At 43.1% G+C, this 23,723-nt stretch overlaps 1 protein-coding gene across 1 annotated transcript in view; it reads right to left on the bottom strand.

Annotated features, from left to right (window-relative positions):
• Positions 1-3,198: 3,198 nt before the first annotated feature.
• The window catches only part of PDE6D (phosphodiesterase 6D), a 40,775-nt gene continuing 20,250 nt past the window's right edge, over positions 3,199-23,723 (bottom strand). The window contains exons 2-5 of the mRNA XM_052803680.1: positions 12,100-12,188; positions 7,208-7,333; positions 6,248-6,353; positions 3,199-3,831 (exon numbers count right to left, since the gene is read on the bottom strand). Coding sequence (XP_052659640.1) covers positions 3,750-3,831; positions 6,248-6,353; positions 7,208-7,333; positions 12,100-12,188 — 403 coding nt within the window. The 3' untranslated portion in view covers positions 3,199-3,749. The remainder of the gene's footprint in view (positions 3,832-6,247; positions 6,354-7,207; positions 7,334-12,099; positions 12,189-23,723) is intronic.

Below are 23,723 nucleotides of genomic sequence, written 5' to 3' on the forward strand. Positions count from 1 at the left end.
ATGCACCCAGCATCAGGCTCCCGCTTCGCAGCCAGCCCTGCATCCCAGTGATGGGTGGTTTTCGTTGCCATAAGTGATGCCTGTGCTTCAGGGAACCTCTGTGGTGTGATAGACCCCAAAATCATGCAGAGCGCTCCCCTAAAGCCAAAAGCGTCTTCTGTATCACCCTCCTCCTGTGCTGCCTTGCCGCTTTTACCCAGTGGCTGTGCAGGACCCCAGCTTGGAGGGCTCCCAAGTGAAGACATGGCTGAAGGGCAGTGAGGGTTAAGCTTGCTTTTTACGAGCTTCACCCCAAATCTCTCCATGGCAGCCTTCCAGGCTGTGCACAGCCCTGGCTCTCACCTGCTTCTCCCTCCCTCCTTCTGCTTCCTGATACGCCTCTGTGGCCTCTGACTGCAAGTCTGGGCTCTGCAGGGCTGCCCTGCCCTTGCTGCCAGGTTTCTGCAGGCTGCTGGGGTGGCTCGCAGCTCTCTCAACGTGGGGGGGTGAACCCCATGTGGCAGCTGTCTGGCTGGCGGGGAGCAGCTTCCCGAGCACGATCCCTGCCCTGAGGCTCTTGCAGAAACAAATGCCCTCTGCGTGCTGGCAGCTGGAAGGCACTCGTGCCTGCCACAGGAGCTGCGGAGGCCAAAACACCATGGCTGTGAACGATGAGCTGGGGAAAGCCGTGGCTGTTGGCTGGGATTCACCCGTGGTGGCTGCGGCTGCTGCTGCTGCTGAATCCGGCCGGTTCCCTCTCCCAAGCACCACTTGGCTAGTCAGATGCCAACAGCTCCAGCAAGCACCGGGAGGCAGCAGCTCCAGGTGAGCCAGGGTTTTTGCAAGCCATTGGGCTCTGGGGAGGGCCCTGCGTGGCGAGAAGCTTCTTGCCTGGCCCAGCCAGGTCCTACCCCCCGCCAAGATGCCCCTCTCGCCACCACGGGGCCCTCCCCTCATGCAGAACCTGGCATGTGGACCAGGCTGGGGGACATTTCCCTGCCCCAGAGATGCCTGCCAAGGCTGGGAGTTTCCAGGTGGGAACTTTTTTGGTAAATAAAAGGGGGGACTGCTCTGTTGCTCCCCACTCCCACTTCTCCTCCCCCCACCTGCCTTTGCACAGAGGGTGGCATGGGGCTGCCCTCGGGCTGTGGCCAGAACCACCCTGGGCACATGGATGGGTGGTGGCAGTGGTGACACACACCCCAGACCTCCTGCTCTGCTCTCGCCCTTTCCAGCCCCACTTTTCCCTTCGCTGCCCCAGTGCCGGTGACCCCATGCAAGGGAGCCGAGAGCTGCCCACGCCATGCTCGGGCCCTGGGGATGGGACATGGTGAGGGCAGCGCCTTGGCAGTGTCTCCTGCCTCTTCTCCCAGGGGTCCCAAATCCCTGTCAGCCCCACAGGGAGGGGGCCCGCAGCTGCCTGGGCCAAGCATGGGCTCCTGCTCTGTGCCCCTGGGGGCCCTTCACCTGGATTTTGGGTGGTGTCTAGCCAGACCACGCTGCCCCCGCTGCCCTACCGGGGCCTTTCTGCTGGCTGGATCTGGCCCCCTGCTCTCACAGGGCTCCGGCGTTTGCTCCATCCGTTCTTTAAGGGAATCTTGGGGGACTGGGAGAGGCTGGGGGGGGACTGGGAGAGGTCTGGTCAAGGGACAGGAGCGGGTGAGCTGCCAGCTATTTCCCACGGTGCCACTTGAGGGCGGCAATGACCCGCCGCAGAGCCGCCGCCGCGGGGCCGGCCAGCTCCAACTGGGTGAACTGGGCGAACTGGGGACAGCCCGGGCCAGGCGGACGGGGAGGAAAGGTGTTCCGGATTTGCCCCCGGGCCGTCTCAGGACCCGCGTCCCTCCAGGGCCCTTACCCAGGGCAGCTCACCCCGCGGGAGCCGCAGCCACGCGTGTCGGTGGCCGCCTAAACCCCCATGGAGACCTTCAGGGTGTGCGGCTCTGCAGGGAGGGCACCCCCCGGGCGCTGTCTTCGCCGATGATAAGGTTAAGTGGGTGTGAGAATTCAAAGTTTGCCGTTAGAAGAAAAGGCATCCAGGTTAGGTTGAGTCCCGCTGGGAGCATCCCTCTGCTACGGGGCCAGAGGCTCCCTGGCACTTGGTTGTAGCTCAGCTTGGCAAGAGGAGACGTCTTCTGCCTGTCTCTGCTAGACACCTCCTGTGTGTGTCTAGCAGAGCATCTTCCTAGAACATAGAGGTACCTGCTCTCAAGACCCTCGACCTTTTATATTTTTCCTTTTTGGATTGCTTTTGTCTCTCCTCTTTGATGGAGATCACCATCACTGGGTGTTGTTCATGCTGGGTGCAGAAGGTGGTTTTGGTGGATCCCTTTGTATAAAGGCTGGCCTAGGATGGGTCACGCTGCTGAGAAGACTCTGCCCTGTGGGTCCAGCAGGCTGAAATCCATCAGTAAGGTCTCATGAGAAAGCTGCTACAATGGCTAATGCTCTTCCCATGGGGATTAATGGTCAAACTTCAATTCACCTAAAAAATAATTACGCTGTATTCCTCCCACATACACCCAGTGGCTCAATCCAGGATCTGAAATGATGCATTTCGTTTCCCTGTGACTCTCCCGAGAATCTCAAGGCCAGCCACAGGACAGGCTGACAAAGGTGTCGAGCGATCATAAAGCTGCCCATGATGTTTAAGAGCAGAAACTGGAGATGCCCCTTTCCCAAGATTTACACTTGCTAGAGCTAATTATAAAGGACAAGGGGAAAGAGTAGCGGTGGGGCTCGAGAAGCCTGTCATAGCAAAATTGCTGCTGTGTGTCATTAAAGCCACACATGCTTGGGGACTGTTGGTATCAGCAACTGCAGCCACAGCTGTGCTTCAGGGAGCTCAGCCCGGCACAGGACTGATACTGGCGGGCTCAGGGGAACACAGGTTTTCCAGAGGGGTTCGAGTGTCTCCAGGAACTTAGAAAAGCAGAACAGTGTGCAGTCCTGCTCAAGAAACCAGTGACTGGGCAAACAGGACAAACTGCCCCGAGGGATTAATGGACAGAAATGAGGCCAAGAAGAAACGTTGATCAGAGCAGTCAGGAAACCTTTCCTACGTGGTCATCTGGAAGAAGAGAAATTTAACAAGGATATGGGGGCTGTGGAAGAAGCAGGGCTGTGGACAGCCCTGTTCTGCTGCTGGCTTGAGTGATAGGAGTTTGTGCCTGCTGCGAGGCATTTTTATAACAGAAAGGAAAACGCACAGAACTAACATTTCTTCCCTTCTTTGGACGGTAGGAATGTTTTAATTGAGAAATTTGTTTTAATTACATTAGGTGATATCACAGTCTATTTTACAAGTTCAGGGTAAGAGGATGTGTGGACCAGTTACACAGAAATCCAGTGAAAGGATAAAAACCTACAACATGAGAAAAATGAAAAGGTTAACTTAATCCCCCAAAAATGAAACGCATTGAGAGTTTGGTGTGAGTGGAAAAGGGAGATTACACCAGGATCCAGAGAAGTACAAAGGATGAGACCAATATAATTTACAGTATTGGTTCTGCATGACCATCGTTTGCCCATGTTCAGAGACAGCCTCTATTCCCCAGTGCATCGCTGAGCAGATGGTCCTGTCTCTGAGGGTTTGGTCTGGTCTTGTCAGAGGAGAAAGCAAAATAACTGATGGGCAAAGGTCACAACCCGCGTTGAGCTGGTCCCCAGGGTCACCGCCTACAGGAGTAGTGTCTTCCACTGGATAGTCGGGGGGTTCTGCACCAAGAACTGCATGGAGGAAAACTAAAACAGCTCCAAAAAGCCCCATCTCAAACGTAGAAAAGTCTCACTCTGGAAGTGCTTACGAGAAGATCGTCATCATAGAATTTGGTTTCTATAATAACATTACCACTGCGGAAGGAAAAGAGGAGAAAAAAAGATATATTAGAAGAGTGCATGAACAGTAGAAAACAACTGCTCCTCTCAATGCTTTCACAAGCCTGGGCTGACACCTTACCCCATGCAACACGAGCTTTGGTTTGGAGACTCATGCACTGAGCACTGTGTCCTGATCCGGGAGCCATCAGGGCTGAAGGATCTCTCCACTGCATTCCTACATGGAGCAGTTTCCCCCATCCCTCCCTTGTTGCCCCCTTTCTGGGCACAGTACCATGCAGGCTGCAGAGAGTGCTCACAAACAGCAACTTCTGCTCACTTATGCAGCTAAAATTAAACTAGCCGTCCCAGCGCCTTCAGGCCCCTCTCTCTTGCAGTGAATTGTGAAAACTGATGGGAATTCTTTTTTTATTCCACATCTCTGTCCTCTAGTGCTGAGCAAGCTACTTCAACCAACTTAACATGTCACTTCCCTCAAGAAGTGCTTAAATGCAAATGCACAAGCATATTTTATACAAACTGCAATGGAAACATAGATTTGGGTGTGACAAAAGCTCTGATGATTTAAGTTGCTGACTTTGAGATTTTGGTAGACGAAAGTAAGAACTTTGGGGCCATTACAACACCTGGAGACCTGAGCAGTGTGATCTGACCATGTCTAAATAACCTGGCTCTTGAAAATCAAAGCAGCTGTTCCGTTTCCACTGTGGGTTTTGGTATCTTAACACTGGCAAAGCTGAACCTGGCAAGAGTGTAAAGTTTTTGCTGTGGCGTGGCCAATGCTTGAACTCAAATGTCAGGAAATGTTCTCAGTCTGATATTCAGTCATCCTGGGAATCCTTTGCTCAGAGTGCCTTGGTTAGCACCAAATACCACATCTCCATTCTCTCCTGCTATGGAAACACCAAGACAAACACGAGGTCTTTGGGAATATCAGAAAGTGAGGGGCTCTCCAAGTCTTGGCAGCTGAAAAAAGCTGATTTCTTTGGGCCACAAAAAAACTTTTGGATTTCTTTGAGCTGGTGATTCTACTGAAAAGCCTCAGGAATGACTTTAGGACATCTCCATGAATAGGAGAGAGATCTGGGCTGCCCTTGACAAGTGGACAGACTCCAGGGAAAGAATGGAACAGTAGAAAATCCTCAAGGTCACTTGAGAACTGGACTCTCACAACTCCCAGTCCTGAAAATGCCTTGATTTTCCAAGATGGTCAAAACCAACTTGTCAGATGTCTTTATTTCTTTCTTTGATTCCCAAATCTGGCTCCTCCTGTACTGACTGTAAGCCACCAGCTCTGGGAGCCGAGGACATGTGTAGTGCTTACAAAGTTCTGAGCAGATTGTGTCAGGGAGCACTATTTGAACACTGATGCTCTCTTCTGAGTCTGCTCTCTCTGAAATGTGCTGTGAATAGAAATCAGTGATGGTAGTTCCCATCCCAGTGCCTTCTCTATGCGACTGGCTTTCCTCCAGACAGGGAACAAGAGGGAAAACACTGGAGAGGGAGGTCTTCCAGAGGACACAGTGACCTTGCGGTGAGACTGGCTGCTCCCTGTCTGCCTCTTGTTGGCAGGAGGGTCCCCATACCCTTCTGTCTCTGCTGGCAACGTGCTCCTCATGTGCTTGCCAGCACCCATCTAGCAGTGCAGGGAGCGTGGCTTTTTGTCAGTGATTACAGCTTCCCAGGGGCCTCCCTCAAGGAGCCTTTTCTGTTATCCCACCAAAGCTTGTGCCTTGCTGTCCACACTTGGAGTAATGCCCAGCATGCATTATTCCAGCACAAGTCCTAGAAATCACTGATGTACTCAGAAGTCAATGTGCCAACAGTGGCCAGGACTAGATGTTTCTGAGGAAGGTGTGTGAATCCCATTACAGATGACTGTTTCCTACCTGTTAAGGATATTTTATCCCCAGATACAATTCCGTGTGACTAAATGCATAGTTTATAAGCCAATGTAAAAGATGCAAAGCTTAGCAAAATGGTACAGAGATGAGACAAATGCCAGAACAGCTCTTACGGGTGATATATTGCATGAAAAACAACCACCTTGGTCAAAAGTCAGTGATCAATAGCTGGATTTGAAAATGGCCCAAACATCTCTGTTTTTTTCTTTTTTTCCTGGGTATTAAGCTGCAAAGCATTTTGAAATCATTTCACTGTTCACCTTTCAAAAAAAATTATGCAACTCTAATAAAGGATCAGTTCCACTTTCTCCAAACTTTTATTGCTATATTAATGCAAATTGGACCTATGGGAAAGAAGGTAATGAGGTTGGTTTAGCCCCTTTTATCTCTCAACAGCTAACAGTACTGAGGGTTATTCAGAGCTGGTAGCAGCTCCCTCTCTTCATTCCCACTGTGGCCCCAAAGGAAATGCCACACACTGCTTTTTCTTTGCCTGCTCTCAGATTCTGTAAGCCCAAGGCACTCACGTTAAAACGTTAGCTGGCATCATCTGTGATTCAGGTGCTGCCTCTATCAAGGACTGCCAAGTGTTTGTGGAGTTAGGAATCACAAAACCGAATTCAAAGAACCATTCTGCAAAGTAAAAAGAAGATCCAGAGGCATTTGAAAGAAGATAAAATCCACAAATGGTCCTTTTGCTTTTCACCTGACAGGCTGGGGAACTCCCTAAACTGTCCTGCCATGCTGCCAATGTGTTTTACATTGAAATTACTTTGTACAGCTTAAACTGCACTGAACCCTGCCCTCCTCTTAAAGCAGATACTCCCTTTCTAAAATAGCTAATGGTAATGATAGTCACACCACTTCCTTAGCATTCAGTGGAAAATTTCATCACACCTAACTGGGAACGGGGAAACCACACTCCCCTTCTTGCAGACATCCCCCAGATCCAGTTGAGATGAAGTGTACAACTGGTTGCCCAAAAGACAAGGAGCTCAATGTTTTATCTGCCCCTCCTCTGCTCCAGATTACGAGTAATACTGCAGTGAGGGAGGTCAGATGTGCAGCTATGGAGTCACACAGACAATACTCAGTGGCACTGCTGTAACCAAGGTAAACCAGAGGCTCCTTTAGTCCAGCCTCCAGTCTGGCAGTGGCCAGCTCTAGGTGCTTCTGAGGAAGATGCATGAATCCTCATAATGGGTGACTCTAAAATAACCTGTTTCCTTGCCTCAGGCAGCCTGCAGTGGATTTATGCCCTGAAGCATGATTACCCAGATTTTTTGCTTACATAACAAAGTGTTAATACACTTATGAAATGCTATCCCTAATACTGTGGCCCATTAGTCCTGAGAAGATGACTGCTTCAGTGCTACTCTGAAAAATTAAAATCACCACATTCAACCCATTTTAGTTTCTCTAATCCCTGCAGCACTGGGGGTCACTCCCTGCACTGCAGCAGGATGGCACACAGAGCAGATGCATACCTTCTAGACACTGCCCCTTGAAATAAACTTTCTGTTCCAGTCGGAATTTTTCCATTTGTTCTGCTGAGGAAAAGTTTAATTCGCGAGACACTGCTTTGCATTTCAGGATTTTTTTAGGAACTCGAGCTGTGAAACAGATAAAGAAGCATTATTTGGACACAATAAAACAAACCCAGCTGCTTCAGGTGCTATTATAATATACTTCAAATAATGATTAGTGCTAGTACAAGATCATAGTAGCAGGAGAAATGCAAACACAAAGAACTTTGTTTTTACATTTGCAGGAGTGAAATCCAAAATGCAAATAGGTTAAGTATCTTGCCCAGAGCCAGGAATGAAACTTGTGACAGAAACAGGGATACAACACTGATCTCTCAGACTCCTGGTTCTTAGCTGTTTATTACTAAACCCCACAATTATTCATGTCGAAATATGAGGCACAACTTAAATTTTTACTTTAGGAAGTGTGCTGAAGATCACAAGCAGCTGAAGGGCTGCTTAGTACACCAAGCGTGTTATCTCTTCTCACTTCTCCTTCCCCTTCAGACTGTGCATCCCCAGCAAACCACAAACGGCTATTTCTCAGCCCAGCAGCACTGTTTCAGCCATCTCACATAGCTCTGGGAAGTCATCCTGTAAAAGTATACAAAATGTCTGTCCCCTAAACATTGAGACCCACACAGGCAGTAAAGTCAGTATCAAACTGGAGAGTTTAAGAGAGTAATTTGGCAATCCAGAGTTTCTGGACTCTTGCAATGGGTAAGACACCAACAGCAAGTGGCAAACTGTACCTGGTAGATATTTCATAAGGCTTTTTTTAGAGGTGGAGGAGTAAGAGAAGGGACAGTTTGGGACCACTGATTAATATGCTGAAAAGTCCTAATCAGGAGAATGAGGAGGGGAGTCAATATACTAAAAATCTCCCAAGCCTGTCATACTTTGGTGGTGTGATTGTACATAATCCTTCCTGCATTTTAGAAAATGTTTCATGTAAATTTATTAGAAATAAAGAGGGGAGGGAATACAGCTGGCATGTGCTTTAGGAGCCAAACTGTTCCTAAATGGGAAGCGTTATCAAAACATCCATGAGCAGACAGCAGGCTATTGTTTAATAAAAGGAAGAGTCTACCAAACCCCAGGCAAATCCATCTAATGTAGAACAGTTTAATGGAGTAGGACCTTGAAATGAAACCAATCTAGAGAGCTGGAGGGTTAGAGAATGTAAGCTACCATCCTATCCCATGGAGAAGTACACAGCCACAGTTTGTTTAAAAAAAAAAAAAGGTAAAAAAGAAAGTTAAAAGTGTAAGGGAAGAGTTTTAAATATAAAAGCTCTCTAATTATTTTTAGGTTTGAGGGTTTTCTCAGCTAGAAATCTGCATGGCACCATCCTTTTCTGCCCTCACAAGTGCAGACTACAGCCTGTTGTGAATAAACATCCCTTTGCAGTTAAGTGTAAAATGACTTGTTAAAACTATTCTGCAATTTAGTAATTACATTTCTTTCATCCCCAAGACAGACTGCCGAGAATGTTTGCTTTAATATTGCAAAACTACAAAATAAAAGGTTACTTTTAATAAAAGTAGGACTGTGTAGTCTTTAAACCCCTGATCTAAGAGATTTTAATTGATATCATCAAGCAGAAAATTTTAATTGAAATTATTTATTTTAAACTCATTTTAATTTTATACCTCTTTTTTTCCATTAAAAAGATAGAAGAGACAGAAGGTTGACTCCCATCAGTTAGGTCCATTTTAAAACATACCGAAGTGCAGGTAAGCATAGACTTTATCCTAAATTTACTATTGCTTTTTGTTAACTTGAGGATATACTATACCTGCACATTTATTTAAGCACTTATATAGCTAACATACATTTAGTCAGATACTTAATTCTGATTAGATTAGAAAGTGATGAATGACATATTTCTTATTTACTAAGCAAGTAATTTGGGGTCCAACTGCATTTAGTTAGAAACTGAAATTCAATTAAAATATCCGTATCATTATGTTTTCATATAGTTTAAGAAAATTACCTTAAATATTTGTGACATGTAAGAAAGCAAGCCATCTTAGCCAAACTTATTTTATACTTCAAACTACATCTTTTCTTAGATAATGAAAGGATTATTTGTATTTCTTGAATGAAAACTGGCTGTGGTGACTGGAAACAACACTGGGGATTCTACAAGTGCTAGACCTTAGCAGCTTACTCCAAGATTTGCTTGTGTATTGGAAGAAACTAAACTTTACGGATTTGCATCTCCCAGATTGCCTCCAAGTTTTGAATGCACTGTTACTGAATTGACCTGACCGGTTACATGGAAAAGCTCCAGCTGTCAAAAGCTGGTTTAGATGGTTAATTCCAGTTTCAGGTGCTCAGGCAGTGATCTTCACTACTTTTAGCAGTTTAATGTTAAGACTTCAGCAGCAATCCAATACCACATTAATATTCTCTTTATTTAACCTAAGTGGTAATGGTTAAGTTTAGGTAGTGATGCAGTATCATGATTTGAAACATAGGAGTTAATTTTTTAAAGAAACCAGTACTTAAATCAAATAGAAGTTCTGTTTAAAGAAAATATGTTTTATTCACTCTCCTATATATTTGATTCTTTGTTTGCTATGTCTAGACTGTGATTTGCCCTGAATGGCCACAGAACACACACACACAAGTACTATATAATGACTTTGAGACACACATGGCCTTCATTTCAAAACAATTATTCTGCCTGTTTGCCCTCACTGTTTCTGTTGCAGGACTGTACCAGAACCGCATTTCCCCACACCTTCTTTTAATACAGAGTCAGGTTATCCTTTGTTGGACAGCTCTCCCCTTTCTTAGCCTATTTATTGAGAATAATATATCCACCTCAGTCTTCTTTTCTTGCTAAGCCATACAAGAATGGCTTTTTTCCTCTCTTCTCCTAAGGAAGACCATCCTCCAACCTGTAATATTTTCAGTGGCTTCTCCTAATAGCTCTTCTCTGCACCTGTTCCAGTTTGCAGTCATCCATCTTCTGGATGGATGACTGAACTGCGCACCAGATAAGGTCTTAACAATTCCTTGTACAATGGGCATTAATCTCATGCCAGAGTATGTTTTAATTAATTCCCCAAGCTCCTCTGACGGAGGTGAGGGTTCCTGTTCTGTATGTGAGGAAAATCTGAGACACAGTGAGGTGATATGATTTGCCAAAGCGAGGAAGATGGCAGGATGGAAATGGGGCAACACAACAAACCCTCCTGAGACACAGGTCCAGCTGTCCTCTTTGCCCCAAAGCCCACCTTTCTGCAGTTTACATTGAACCATGGCAGTGCAACAGTCTGTTGAGACAGAGTGAAGAAGATTCAAAGACTAGTCATGTGTCCAAGGAGAAGTTTTTACAGCACAAAATCTGGGAAGACTGTGAATATTTTTAGCTGATTTTCTTCTGCTTTTTAAAGTCTGATTCCTCATTTCTCCTAGGTCTCCTCTTACACAGTTATTTCAAGAAGGCAAAGCATCACTAACCTGGAGTTTAAGAAATTTAGTATTAAACTGATGAATTACCACATTTCTTTTGAAAGTTGTATTTCAATTGCTTTCCTACAGTTGTATATGAATGTGCTGGAATGCTTTTCTTTAATATAGGTATCTTGTACGATAGGCACGAGTAAATATCTGTTAAGGCCTATCGGCAGAACTGTTTGCTGTTAGCACTGGTATGATAATGGGAGTACAGGTTAGCAAGACTGAAGGAGACAAAGCTTGGAAAATGCTTTTGGTAATCACCAAGTCACAGCTTTGCTTTCCTCTAACTCTGACCTGCATCCTCTATTCCTGGCATCAGGCCCCTCTTAAGTTGAGATAACCTACTAGTGGTCCTATTAATGAACTCTTGTCATTAAAGCAGATGAATGTTGACTGGGGACCAAATGAGGAGAAGGCAACTTGTTTCTCTTGTGCCTTAAATTGGCTTTGAAACCAGGTATATTGCTGGAAGACTACTGGACTCAGTGTTTTGCCACAGATCTTCCGTACGCTCTCTGGGCAGAGGAGGATCTTTATACGCTGGTTGCTTCCTTTGGACACAATGGATTTTCCAGTGTATGGGAGAGGTAAGTCCTAGTAGTGACAGGCAGAACTCAGTCCTTGATGTTTAACCAAAAATACATCAATGTCACCAGCATAATTAAATGATCAAGTTCACTCCATTTACTGGAGACCAGCTATGGTACTCACATAATAGAAAAACCTTCAAAATTAATTCAGTGAGGTCAGACTCTTCACAGAGCCAAAGCAAAGCTCTTGGCAAGGGACATTACCTATCACAGTGCTTTGTCACAAATGGGGATGAGCAAGGGACAGTGAAGTCCTTTGCTACTCAGCGAGGACAGCAGTGGAAAGGCAACAGGCCTTCCTATCGATGGTAGGGGGACAGGAGAGCAGAGCAAATGTGCCATGTATGCCACTTTAAAGCAGAGGTCAAATTTAGTGCAGGAGAATATAAGGACAGTTGTGGCCAAGCAAGGTAACTGTGTATGCTTCTACTCCACTGGTTCTCCATTTGACCTCTACCTTGAGTAAACCCTGTTGTTATACCGAGAAAAGTCAATATATTTTTATACTATTCATTTTGGAACCAACACTCAACCTAACAAAGATCGGCCACTCATTCCTTACCCAGCTGAGCTCCCTGCTTAGCATTGTTTAACTTGCCCCCTTTGCCAGCCACTGATCCACTCCCACCCTTCTCCACGTGTCCCCAGGTCATTGTGGTGGAAGCTTCTGAAGGTGTGAAGTCACAGCTAGGACATCTGTCCTTCAAAGCATGGGTATGCTTGCAACTCTGGTGACCTAGACATCCAGCACCACCCAACCCCAAAATGCACAATAAGGCCACACAGTACCTTCATGCTCGACTCCAGGTACAGACAGATCTTCTGTTCCTTGCCAGAGGATTTTCCCTGTTTCTGCATCCCGAAGGTTCATCCAATTTCTGATTGGGAAGCAATTAAGGAAAACAAGCTATCTACATCTCTAAATGCTGTGCCTAGCATTCTTTGCTAAGTCCTGAAATAGTCTACTTCAGCTGAGTTTCAATCATGTTTTCTGGTTCTCAGGAGGTCAAGGAAAAGGGATGCTTTTTCCCAGAAAATAAATGAACAAACCAACCCTTGACCAGAATGAATGCAAGAAGAGTTGTATAGTCACAGATTTAGTTTTCACTTTAGACTGAAGCTTGTTAACCTCATTTATCATTTTTCATTGCTTCTAAAGGATAAAGGCAATGTCATTGTGCTGCAGAGAAGCAAGAACATTGCTAACAATAACAGATAATTCTACACAAACAATTGCTGTTCTCCAGCATTTGGAAAATGCTAGAAAAAGAAATGCTTCCTATATAACATTAGAAAAAGAATAACACCCGATTGAGCTTGTTTTCCTCGTTTACAAAATATTAATATCACGGGTTGTGCTATTGCTGTTGACCCACTAACTGCCACTCACGGGAATTCTTCAGCTGCTGAGTGCTAAGCAAAGAGAGATCATCTCTTTTCACTCTCAGCAAGTGAGGCTGTGCCAACTTTCAAAAAGCCCAGATAGGTGAATTAGCCATTAAAGTTATAGGCAAGTATGAAATACGCATATTTTCAAAGGGACAATTAATAATGATCTTAAGTACACCTTTGAAAAATGTCTCTCACAGCATAACTCAGACATCGACACATCAGAACAAGGAGCCTGCACACCTGCCCGATGCCATTTTGAACAGGGATACAGTCGTCAGTAAGCCCGAGGCCCCTCAGCAGTCTCCTGCTCCATGGCTCATCAGGGTGGCTCCGAGGAGTCACCAGTGTAAAGGCAAGCAGCCTGAATAGAGCGGGATCTGTGAGATAAGGCCATGCAAACCAATGCCTTTCCAGGTGTTTCTTTCTGCTGGTTTATGGCAGTGCACCCTTCATACTCAGTACTTCCTAGCCAAGAGACTGGAAACTATCTGGGAGAAGGGGAGAGACGAACTGCTCAAGGAACTGACTGGGGAGGTAGAGAAACAGAAGAGGGTCAATATGGACCTTGATGTAGGTATAAATAGGAGCTGTCAGAGATACGCATATTGAACTCATCCTCTAACATACACAGTTTCCAGGCAGACTCACACAAACTCGTCACATTGATCAAATTTTTCCAGAGCTCCAGGGAAGAAACAGATGCTTTAGCAAATTTTGCATTACAGGGTAACATTTGTTTTAAAATTACACGTGTGGAGGTGGGAAGGGAAGATGGCTGCTTCAGCGCAGATGTGAGGAGCCTTTCCCTTCCTGAAGGCTGGCCAGACTTTCCATGTCCCACTGAAAAGGCAAGAGGAGGACAAAGGTGGGAGTGTGTGCACAGAGTCCGTTTACACAGACATGGCCTTACAGCTTCCAAAACTTAGCAACAACTTGGAGCACAGGAAGAGGGAGTGTAGGGCAGCCTGCTCACATCCTTCTAGACTTGTTCTAAAACACATAATATCTACCACTTTTTTGGGGATTAAGCCAAAAGTGAAAGGGAGAAGACGGAAAGCATCATCCTTGGGGGTCCCCATATGCCACCTCCATATCCTGGCGGAAAGCTGGAAAGTGGAGATCTCTCCCCAGCTAGCAAAACAAGGGAGATGGGGACTGTAGGCAGGCAAGTCAGAGAGAGAAAATGAGCAGCAGCATGGCAAGAAGAACCTGCAGCAGGGCTGGGCACTTCATGTGGTGCTGGCTGGAAGACTCCAAGTCCCCAGCCAACACAACCTGCAGGATGGAACCACCCCAACCATAATTTAAAATGTCCAAAAAAATCCACCATTTTTCGATACCTCTTCCCACAGGCAAACATACAAACTAGCCAAGGTGAAGCTATTTGCATACAGAGCAGTGTGCAATCTATCAAATGCCATGTATGAGGGAAAAAAACAAATGAGACAATCTGAGCATCTCACTGACAAATTCATTTATCTTCACAACACCCTGTGATGCAAACACTCTTGACTATTAGCTGTACAGTAATTCAGTAAATTGGGCACTTGATTACCAAAAACCTGTATTACCTTTAAAAAATTATCCCCTTCAGAAATATTTACTTGCTATTTGTTCACTATCAATATCAGTGGGTGTTATGAGCTCACAGGTCTGGCCATAGGCTGTGTAGTGCCAAACTGAGCAGTAGACAAGTTCCTCTGAACTGGAGATGAAACACTAACCAGAACAGCAAACCCAGCACTGCACAGCAACTGATACAGCCTCCCAAGTGCTATACCAGTACTCTAACTAATGGACTATCTTCCTTTTTCCTTGCCATGCCTTGCCTTGCCTCACCTTACCTTCCTGTCCCTCTTCCCTTATCAATTTTTGGAGTACTTTGAAATCACGTTCACCATTTTCAGAAGTATTACATTAGAAGTGCCCTTCAAAGAGTATATGTAGTCTCACAGCTTAATTGTTATCCTTACTTGAAATAGGTAGTTATAGAGTGATAGTGACCTACTATTTCTGGTGAGAGAAAACACTACTGTAGACTACTGACCTCTGTTTCTTCTCCTTATAAGGATTTATCTCTCAATGTAGTCCAAGAGAGATGATACAAGTTACGTTGCCATGCTGAACAATGCTAGATATGTTAACATTTGGGGCATTAGGCTTCTATAAAGTGCTATCAGACTTTATTCTGTATTGATGTTCCACTGTAAGAGTAAATCCATGCAGGACAGCCTGCCCCGTGCTTTGTATTCTGACTGTCAAATTAAAGATGAAGAATAAATAAAAAGCTCAAGATTGTATCTCTGCTGATGAGAGCATGCAGGTCAGCAATGCATGCCACAGTTCCTAGGAAATATCTTGTATTTAAACAATCTGGACATTGCTAACCCACATAAACTCCATGTCAAATGAATAAAGGTTTAGCATCAGTGTAGCCAAAGGCTTTCTGGCCTATGTGCAGGTTCAGAACATGCTTTTCTAACTTCTGCAAATAAAAAAATGAAATCAACCTGCTATTCAGAGTGTATATGCAGAGTTAAAATATGTGTATCCAGACATATTTTAAGGGATCAGAATAGTCTAGCCAGTTCACAACTTTTTTCCCAGTAACTAAGCACTATTAAAAGGGAAGAACAAATCACCAAACCTTGAAAGTGCACACACATGATCCTCTTCTATTGGAAAAAATACTTCATGTTCAAGAAATTCATTTTTTTAAAAAAATAAATGTTTAAAAAGAAAAAGGGATCTGAAAAAAATTTCCTAAGTCAAAATTGAGATAATTTATAAAACTTTACTGTAATGGAATTAAAAAAAAAAAAAGGCAAAAACCCATCACAAGTGATTTCTTGGCAAGGGAATACCTGACAAAGCAGCAGCTGTACTGTTACCTAGTTAGCAGCTTATCACACTATTTCTGTCATCTTGGATAGAAAGACTGGTACTAGAACATACCCCAGAGTGAAGAAAATGGAGATCTTGAACCAAACCCACACACACTGTTATCTTCTAATGTGTTTAATTGGTTTAAGATTCTTCCATCCCAGCATGAGAGATATTGTTACTAAAAATAAAAAGTGCTCCATCTTCTGAGCAGCAGTGGAGACCTGCAGGCAGGATGAAGAGGGCATTTTAAGTATTATTCAAAAGGAGAAAGTAAATTAATATAGGTTTAACACAATTACTCTTTTTGACGAGGCTCATGTCAAAGCACCTGGCGGGGTAACTAAGGAGAGCAAGTAGAGAGCCAGGCAGTTACAGCTTTGTGAAGCTAATATATATGAAAAAAAAGGAAGAACAATAGTATATTCCTAATTCAGCTTCTCATTCTAAAATCACAAGAACACCATTTTACTATTTTTCTCCTGGATTTTGGGGGTTTTGTGGTTTTTTTTTTGTAGGAAACAATGGCTGATTTAAGACTCAATAGATCAAATACTCTTCAATCCTGAAGGCAAGGAAGGATTAGGTAGAACAGCAGAAGGAAGGGTGTACTGTTGATCTATTTATATTCCACCACCTATTGGGTCAGTAAAGTCTTACATAAAAGCTTTGTAGTAGCTGGAATTTGACTTGCTTTATATACATGACATGAATTAGCTTCCTCACAGACCTACTTTGCTTAGCCTGATGAAGGGAAATGGTTTGTGCATTTCTAAATCCAAGTTTTGTTGTCCTGAATACCTCTGATCTCAGAACAGAAATTCTTTCTTTTTTGTATCTGTCACAGAGATCACTTCATTCAAACAAATCAAAATATACAAACTTATCTTTAAGTGCTTTAGCATTGCAAAAGATTCCAATGTATTACCACAGTGGTAATTAAGAATAACCTTGAAGGAAGAGAATGAGTACAAACAAAATTAATCATTAAAGTAGTATGGAGTTAAAGAAGTTCTGCCCCGATCTCCCTGACTACTATTTGTATGTTGTAATTTTTAGCACTTCCTGAATATCTCAAAGGCTGCAGCAAACAGTAGGTGTAATTTCTTCCATTAAAATGGTCCATTTTTAACTTTATTCCTTGCTGTCTACACCATGCTAAAACCTTAGGAACTACTGCACTCTTATCTTTCATAATAAAAGCAAACCTAATGTTCATAACCACTCCTGGAAGGGAAGGACTTTCATCATCTTTGCCAGCTTTTTTTTTTTTTTTTGTACATGAAATGCAACATTAAGAACAGTTCACTACATGCCAGGTGCAAACAGGATCTCAACAATTAATGTGTTAATAAGAATTGTCCTATGGGACAAATGACAGAGAGAAGGTAGAGAAGGTGGAGCTGAAAGCCCTGAACAATTCAGACTTATATCTCTGTTGCAGACCCAGAAAAGCTTCTGATCTGGACTGCCCAACTTCCACTCCTGATTTTACATTGTCTGTCATCTGTCGTGAAAAGCAGACACAACCAGGCACTCATGACATGAGTGAGCATGTTACTTTAAAGAATGCTACAGGTAAGTAAAGATCAACCTTTAGGGATTATATTTTTATCAGACATATTTTCCCAGAAGAATATTTGCATCTCAGTTGTTTCAATCCAGTCTGAGGGGTAAGGGCCAAAATAAGTTATGCAAAATAGCTACCAAACTACAGGATTACAAAGTAGACCACCCAAATGGCCTTATGCTTCTACTCCACTCATGCCATTCATCCTCTAATCTTTTCAATCTCTAATCTCACTTTTTATTACAACTCCCAAATCTCTCTTCCACAGAACTCTTAATCGTGTGCTTAAATTTAAGCATATGCACAGACATTCTGCTGAATCAGGTCCTTGAGTTCACTCTGTTCGCAATCAAGAGAAATGCTGCTGGTTTTGGTGTTTAATAAACCACAAGCATACATGTTGACAGTGTGTTAAGAGAAAAGGAGTCTTTCCTCCTAGCCTAAGGGTGAAATTCAGTGCAAAATCATATCTGAAGGAACTGAATGAGTGTCCATCCATTCTGTCTAGTAACAGAAGTACCAAAACAAACACACAAACTGGAAGCTATTCCTCAAACATTACTGGAGCCTTTGGGTATAGGACCATCAAATTCTCCTGCTTTCAGACAGCAGTACACTCTCTTGGGTTCCAGATTAGTCAGAAAGCATGCTATGACAGCTCTTACAGGAGCAGGTATTTTGTAAAACTCAGCTATTATAAAACAACTTTCCTGGAGTGACGCACAAGATATGGGTTACTGTGCTTCTCCAAATGATGGGAGGTGCTGGGGACTGGAAAGGTGCTCTATTAAATCCTCAAATGGAAGGAAGCCAATTATCCCTTCAAAGCACTCCTGACACTCCTGTACTCACTGTAAAAGAGCCTACTTTTAAAGTCTCCTGCACAGAACAAATTGCTGTGCAACAGAAGCCAGGGAGATCCACAGATTAATGTGAACCACATGACAAAATGCAGCAAAAATCCTCAGCAACCAACAAAGTCATTTCACAGCAAATTATGTAATCAGAGGGATATATTTAACAGCTATAGCATCATAGCAAAAAAATCAACACAACATCATATACTGGTATACTTTGTACTTTCCTTTTTACTTACTGCCTTACATCTTTGCTTGCAGATGCTGCCTATATGGATCTTATATCACCACAACATATTTTCATCTAACATCCATCAAACAGTCCTGGATTAACCTGTTCTTGGCCCACACTTGGAAAGGCAGTCACACATATTCATAGAATCATTTCGGTTGGAAAAGACCTTCAAGATCATCAAGTCCAACCATTAACTATGCCCCCTAAACCATGCCCTGGAGTACCCTGTCCACTCGCTTTTTGAATACCTCCAGGGATGGTGACTCAACCACTTCCCTGGGCAGCCCATTCCAATGTTTGACAACCCTCTCAGTAAAAAAATTTTTCCTAATATCTAACCTAAATCTCCCTTGCCTCAACTTGAGGCCATTTCCTCTTGTCCTATCTCCAGACACCTGACAGAAGAGACCAACACCCACCTCACTACAACCCCCTTTCAGGTAGTTGTAGAGAGCGATAAGGTCTCCCCTCAGCCTCCTCTTTTCTAGACTGAACAACCCCAGATCCCTCAGCCGCTCCTCATAAGACTTGTGCTCAAGGCCCCTCACCAACTTGGTTGCCCTTCTCTGGACACGCTCAAGCAGCTCAATGTCTTTCCTATAGTGAGGGGCCCAAAACTGAACACAGTACTTGAGGTGCGGCCTCACCAATGCCGAGTACAGGGGAACAACCACCTCCCTGTTCCTGCTGGCCACACTGTTCCTGATACAGGCCAGGATGCCGTTGGCCTTCTTGGCCACCTGGGCACACTGCTGGCTCATATTCAGCTGGCTGTCAACCAGCACCCCCAGGTCTTTCTCTGCCGGGCAGCTTTCCAGCCACTCTTCCCCAAGCCTGTAGCGCTGCATGGGGTTGCCGTGACGGAAGTGCAGGACCCGGCACTTGGCCGTGTTAAACTTCATACAATTGGCCTCAGCCCATTGATCCAGCCTGTCCAGATCTCTTTGTCAACTTTACCTTAATTGTAATAGAAAATTATGCTAATAGAGCAGAAGTTAATATTGCTACTTTGTATTGTATTGTATTAAGTAGACCTCAGATAATTTCTGCTATGCAGTAAGGTTGGTCCTGTTGTTAAGCTACAGCATTCATTGCTATTTGTCACGTTCTCCCTGTACCTTGGGTAACTGTTTTGAAGATGAGCTATGTTCCCACCACAAAAGTATTTCCTGCTTGAACCCCTGAATATATATTAACAGGGCTCATGTTGAGGCACACTGCAGAAGTCTAGAACAAAAATGCAGCACAGGTCAATTCATAGTCAGATCAGCTGCAAAGAGATGCTAATCAAACTAGAGAAATACAGAAGCTGTTTAACTCTGCATGCTTTGGAAGTGCAGTAAAACCATGTCCAACATTTGCTAATAAAAATTTTATGCAGACTATCCAGTTTAACATCTGTGCCTTTCAAACCATTTAGGTTGAATAATACAGTTACTATTCAGTATTTTCATCAAAATGAACAATTAGCATACCTCTCTATGCCATAGCATCCTGGTGACGTCACGTAGCAGAATAAGGCACAGAGTTTGCTTTCATTTAGTTTACGTTTAAATTTCACTCTTATCAATTTACTGTCCAAAAATATTCAGAGTGAAATCTCTCCAAATCTTAAATAATCAAATCAAGATTGGTGATACTTGTAGTAGGCTTGACAAAAGCAGGTACCTGTACAAAAACAATGAAGATGGAGAGCTCCTAGGCTTTGGAAAGAGACGTGTCCAGCATGGGCAGGCAGGGTGGGAGAATGTGTTTTGTTTCTTCAGTAATACACAGCAATATTGCAAATTAAGCCAGGCTTCCATTTCACTGACTTGTTCTCTCTTCCTCAAACCAAAGAAGCAAGAAACAAATGGATGTACACTTTGAAGGAAAGAGTTACAGACCTATTGAGATGAAGCTAAGGGTCATCAGGAGGGAAAAAGGTAAAAAAGAATAAATTACAGTGGTTTGCAAACAGCTGAACTAGGGACAGATGTAGACACTATCGTTTCAGGATTTATTTCTCTGTCCAGATGAGTTTAGTCTTGTAGAAGCTTAACTCTCTCAGAAATTCCAGCAATTTTTGTCACTGCTGAGCAATAGGAGCCAATTTAGGCATTTGCAAGTAACCTTTGATTTCTTCAGACAAAAGCAACAATACGTGATGTTCCCCAGCAGCTCCTGCCTGCATCAGATGAGAAGACTGCCTTGTTACCCCGATGTACCAGCAAAGACCACATAGACAACACTTCCAGAGCATGTGCTAGGCACTTCTCTAGGAGCTGAGCTCAACCTAAAAAAACTAACCACTTCTAAGCTCCAAAAGAAAATACCTAAGATTTGAGATCCCTAACAATCAAAGTTAAAGCAAAAACCAAAATGCGTTTGTGGTACACAGAATACAATGTTCTTTAAAGTGGGAATAAGCTCCAAATCAAATCTACACACACAGATCGCCAGCTTATGGGGCAGGTTCTCCTGTCAGAGGGAGCAAGCTGTTTTCTATGCCAGATCTGTGGAAGTGCTTTGTTTTCTACTATTAGAAATGTGTATTGTTTCCTCTAGAAACAGATGTTAAAATGGTTCCTAGAACCAGATAACAGTGCCAAAATAAAAGCAAGATGAAGCAATGTAGTGGTTTTATGTTGCTTTCTGTTGCCTATGTTTTTTAGGCTTTTCTTTGGCTTCTCTGAATAGGCTTGAGTTCCTTTATACCAATGCCTCAGCAGGAAAAACAACATGCAATCACATCTGGAGATTGCTTTACATCCTAGGTAGTAAAACAATCAATAACTTAGAAAAACTCATCATTGCTTGCAGGACCATCTCGGAAGCATGAATTGCACAAAGAAAATTATTTTCTGTTTTCCAGTGTGATCACACTCAACTCCTCCCCATCTTCCCTTCATTTTAAATGGATCTCAAAAATTAGCATGTTAGAAAAGCTTGAGCTCATGCTAAGAACCCTTTGAATATTAACATAATTAATGTCATCAGTAATACTCTGAGTTTGCAGAAACAGCAGGTGAATCAATGGGAATGATGTATTCATCTGAGAAAAGAATGTGACCTTTAAAATCCATAGGGCATTATCAGAACGCAATTTTAAAGTGGGTTGCTTGTAGCTCAGTGGAAAGAACAAAACTGAATGTAACTAAGGAGAAAGCTAATAGAGACACCACATATACCAGGGAAACTAAAAATACAACTGAAACATAAAACACTGGGATCTCCTTACAGAAGATGCCTTACCTATATCAAAAGGTGAGGCAGCTAGCAGGACAGCTTGAGAACCCACTCCAAGGAATGCTATGATGAGGGAAGGGCAATTAAAAGAACATTCCTGCAATTCAAATCTGGCTGGATAGAGATTTTTTTAATCCAGAATGCTTAAAATTAAGTTAAATGCTTTAAACCCCCAAACAATTTGGAATAAGTTTGCCCACTTTTTTATTTTAGCACATCAAACAATTTTCCCTTCTGCAAGTGAATGCTAAAAGTGATTCAGCGATTGAAACAACTTCATTTCATCTTAACTACTTCAGAACATTCAATCATTTCAACACAGCTGAACTATTATGATAATATTTCAAGGTTCTCAGCAATAAGTGAACTAGAGGGAGTTTCATGGAAATAATCTATCACGGGGTTCTGGTGAATAACTACATTTTCATAGATAAGGTTGTAACCAGAAGCCCTCAGAGGAATTTACCTCCCTGTAAATCATTATGGCCTATTGTTCCTTACAGAGTTGAAACGCAGGATGTCATGACAGTCATGCAACAATATTAGCTTTAATGGAATGAGGTATTTTGAACCTTGATATGCCTCTTTATTTTATATCTTTATTCAGTTGTTTTAAAATATGCATTATATTGGCTTGCTTATAAAAGAAAGCTTGGCTTAATTTCATGTCATTTTTGCAACACTGTAAGGAGTGGATTTTTTTTTACACGTCTAAAAGGATCTTCACACTTCCCCATACTGACAGGGCACAGACCTGAGCAGAAGAACAAAGACTTCTTTGACCAAATTTTTAAATGGGATAAACATGGCTGCTTAGCTGGCATTTTCATATAGTTTCACTTGAATGACCTGTAGCCTTGTGCGAAGAGTGAAAAAAAGCCCCAAAACCTAAAAGGCTTTCAAAAGGCAGTTTTATACAGCACTGTTTGTGGCCAGTCAATGCCTTTGTTCCTTGAAGGCCTCTGCAATAATTTCTCTATTGAGCAAAGTGATGTTTATTGAAAATGGCACAGCTGAGCATCAGCAGGTTCCCCTGCTGTTTGGTTTATCTATCCTCTGAACTCCAACCAACATCTCGGTCTGAAAGTGTCCCCCTGGTAAAATAAGCAACTGACAACACAAAAAGCCTAGATGACTTCCAACTGCCAGTGCTTATGTTGTGACTATGTGCTTTTTCACCCATTAATGTTTAATTTCTTTTTTTTCTCCTTCACCTCATGTCTCTTCTTACAGAGCTCTCTAGCACATCAGCCTGTTGAGCTCCAAAGACTACTTCCGATAATCCACAGATTTATCAGATTCACGTATTTTAGAAGAATATGTAATTTACTGGAGTTATTAATATATCATGTACTTCTAAGAAGAGATCTGCAGGCTGGAAATTGACAGCAGACAGGGCTTTGGCAGGAACTCATTCCCTGCACTACCAGTTTGCACAGCTTCACACTGTCACTACCATCTACCTTGGGCTACCCCAGACAGGAGATGAATCCTATAATTTAACTAGAAAGATTGGATGTCCCACTGTATAGGCAATACACTACAGCTCAGTGACTAATAACTTAAACAATTCCTAGTATTACGCTGTGCTTCAAAAACTTCAAATAATGTTCTCAAAGTAGCTTTTTAATAACTGCATATTGTAGAGACTGGGAAATAAGCATGAAGACTTGCCCACAGCCACACAATAAATCAGTAAAAGGAAAGACATCTCAGGAGGTGTTTGGCTTCAAGTCTCATGCTTCAATAGACAATACTGCCTCTCTTTTTACAGAGCCAGGAACTGTGCTCTCTGGCTAACGGAAACTTACTCTAACTTGGAGTCACTGTGCAGTAGCACAGATTGCTGCAATCATGCTATGGAGCGGGTGCCAGTGGTTCCCTTCACTCCGTGTTTTTCTTGCTTTTGGTGGTTTCTCATTCACCCTAACTAGAAAGCAGGGTGGTTCTGAATCACTGCCAAGCATTACTAATGGAAGTGGGGGGCAGGAAGGAAATAAAGATGACTACTTGCAGAATTAGAAGTACTTTTTAGTGTCTAAAATGGCATATTAAAGCAGGACAAAAAATAGATGTATTACCTCTGACAACAGAAGCAAAATGCTTCTAGCTAGAAAAATGAGTAAACCTCTGAAGCTTACCAATAATGTTCTTGTTCATTAAGACAACTTAAAAACACCAGAAATACAAAACAGGAGAGTTTTTCATGGGGGAAAATACCACATTTCTTCCTTTCTTGGTTCATATT

Source organism: Harpia harpyja, chromosome 12 (assembly GCF_026419915.1).
Source record: "Harpia harpyja isolate bHarHar1 chromosome 12, bHarHar1 primary haplotype, whole genome shotgun sequence".
NCBI classification, from domain to species: domain Eukaryota; kingdom Metazoa; phylum Chordata; class Aves; order Accipitriformes; family Accipitridae; genus Harpia; species Harpia harpyja.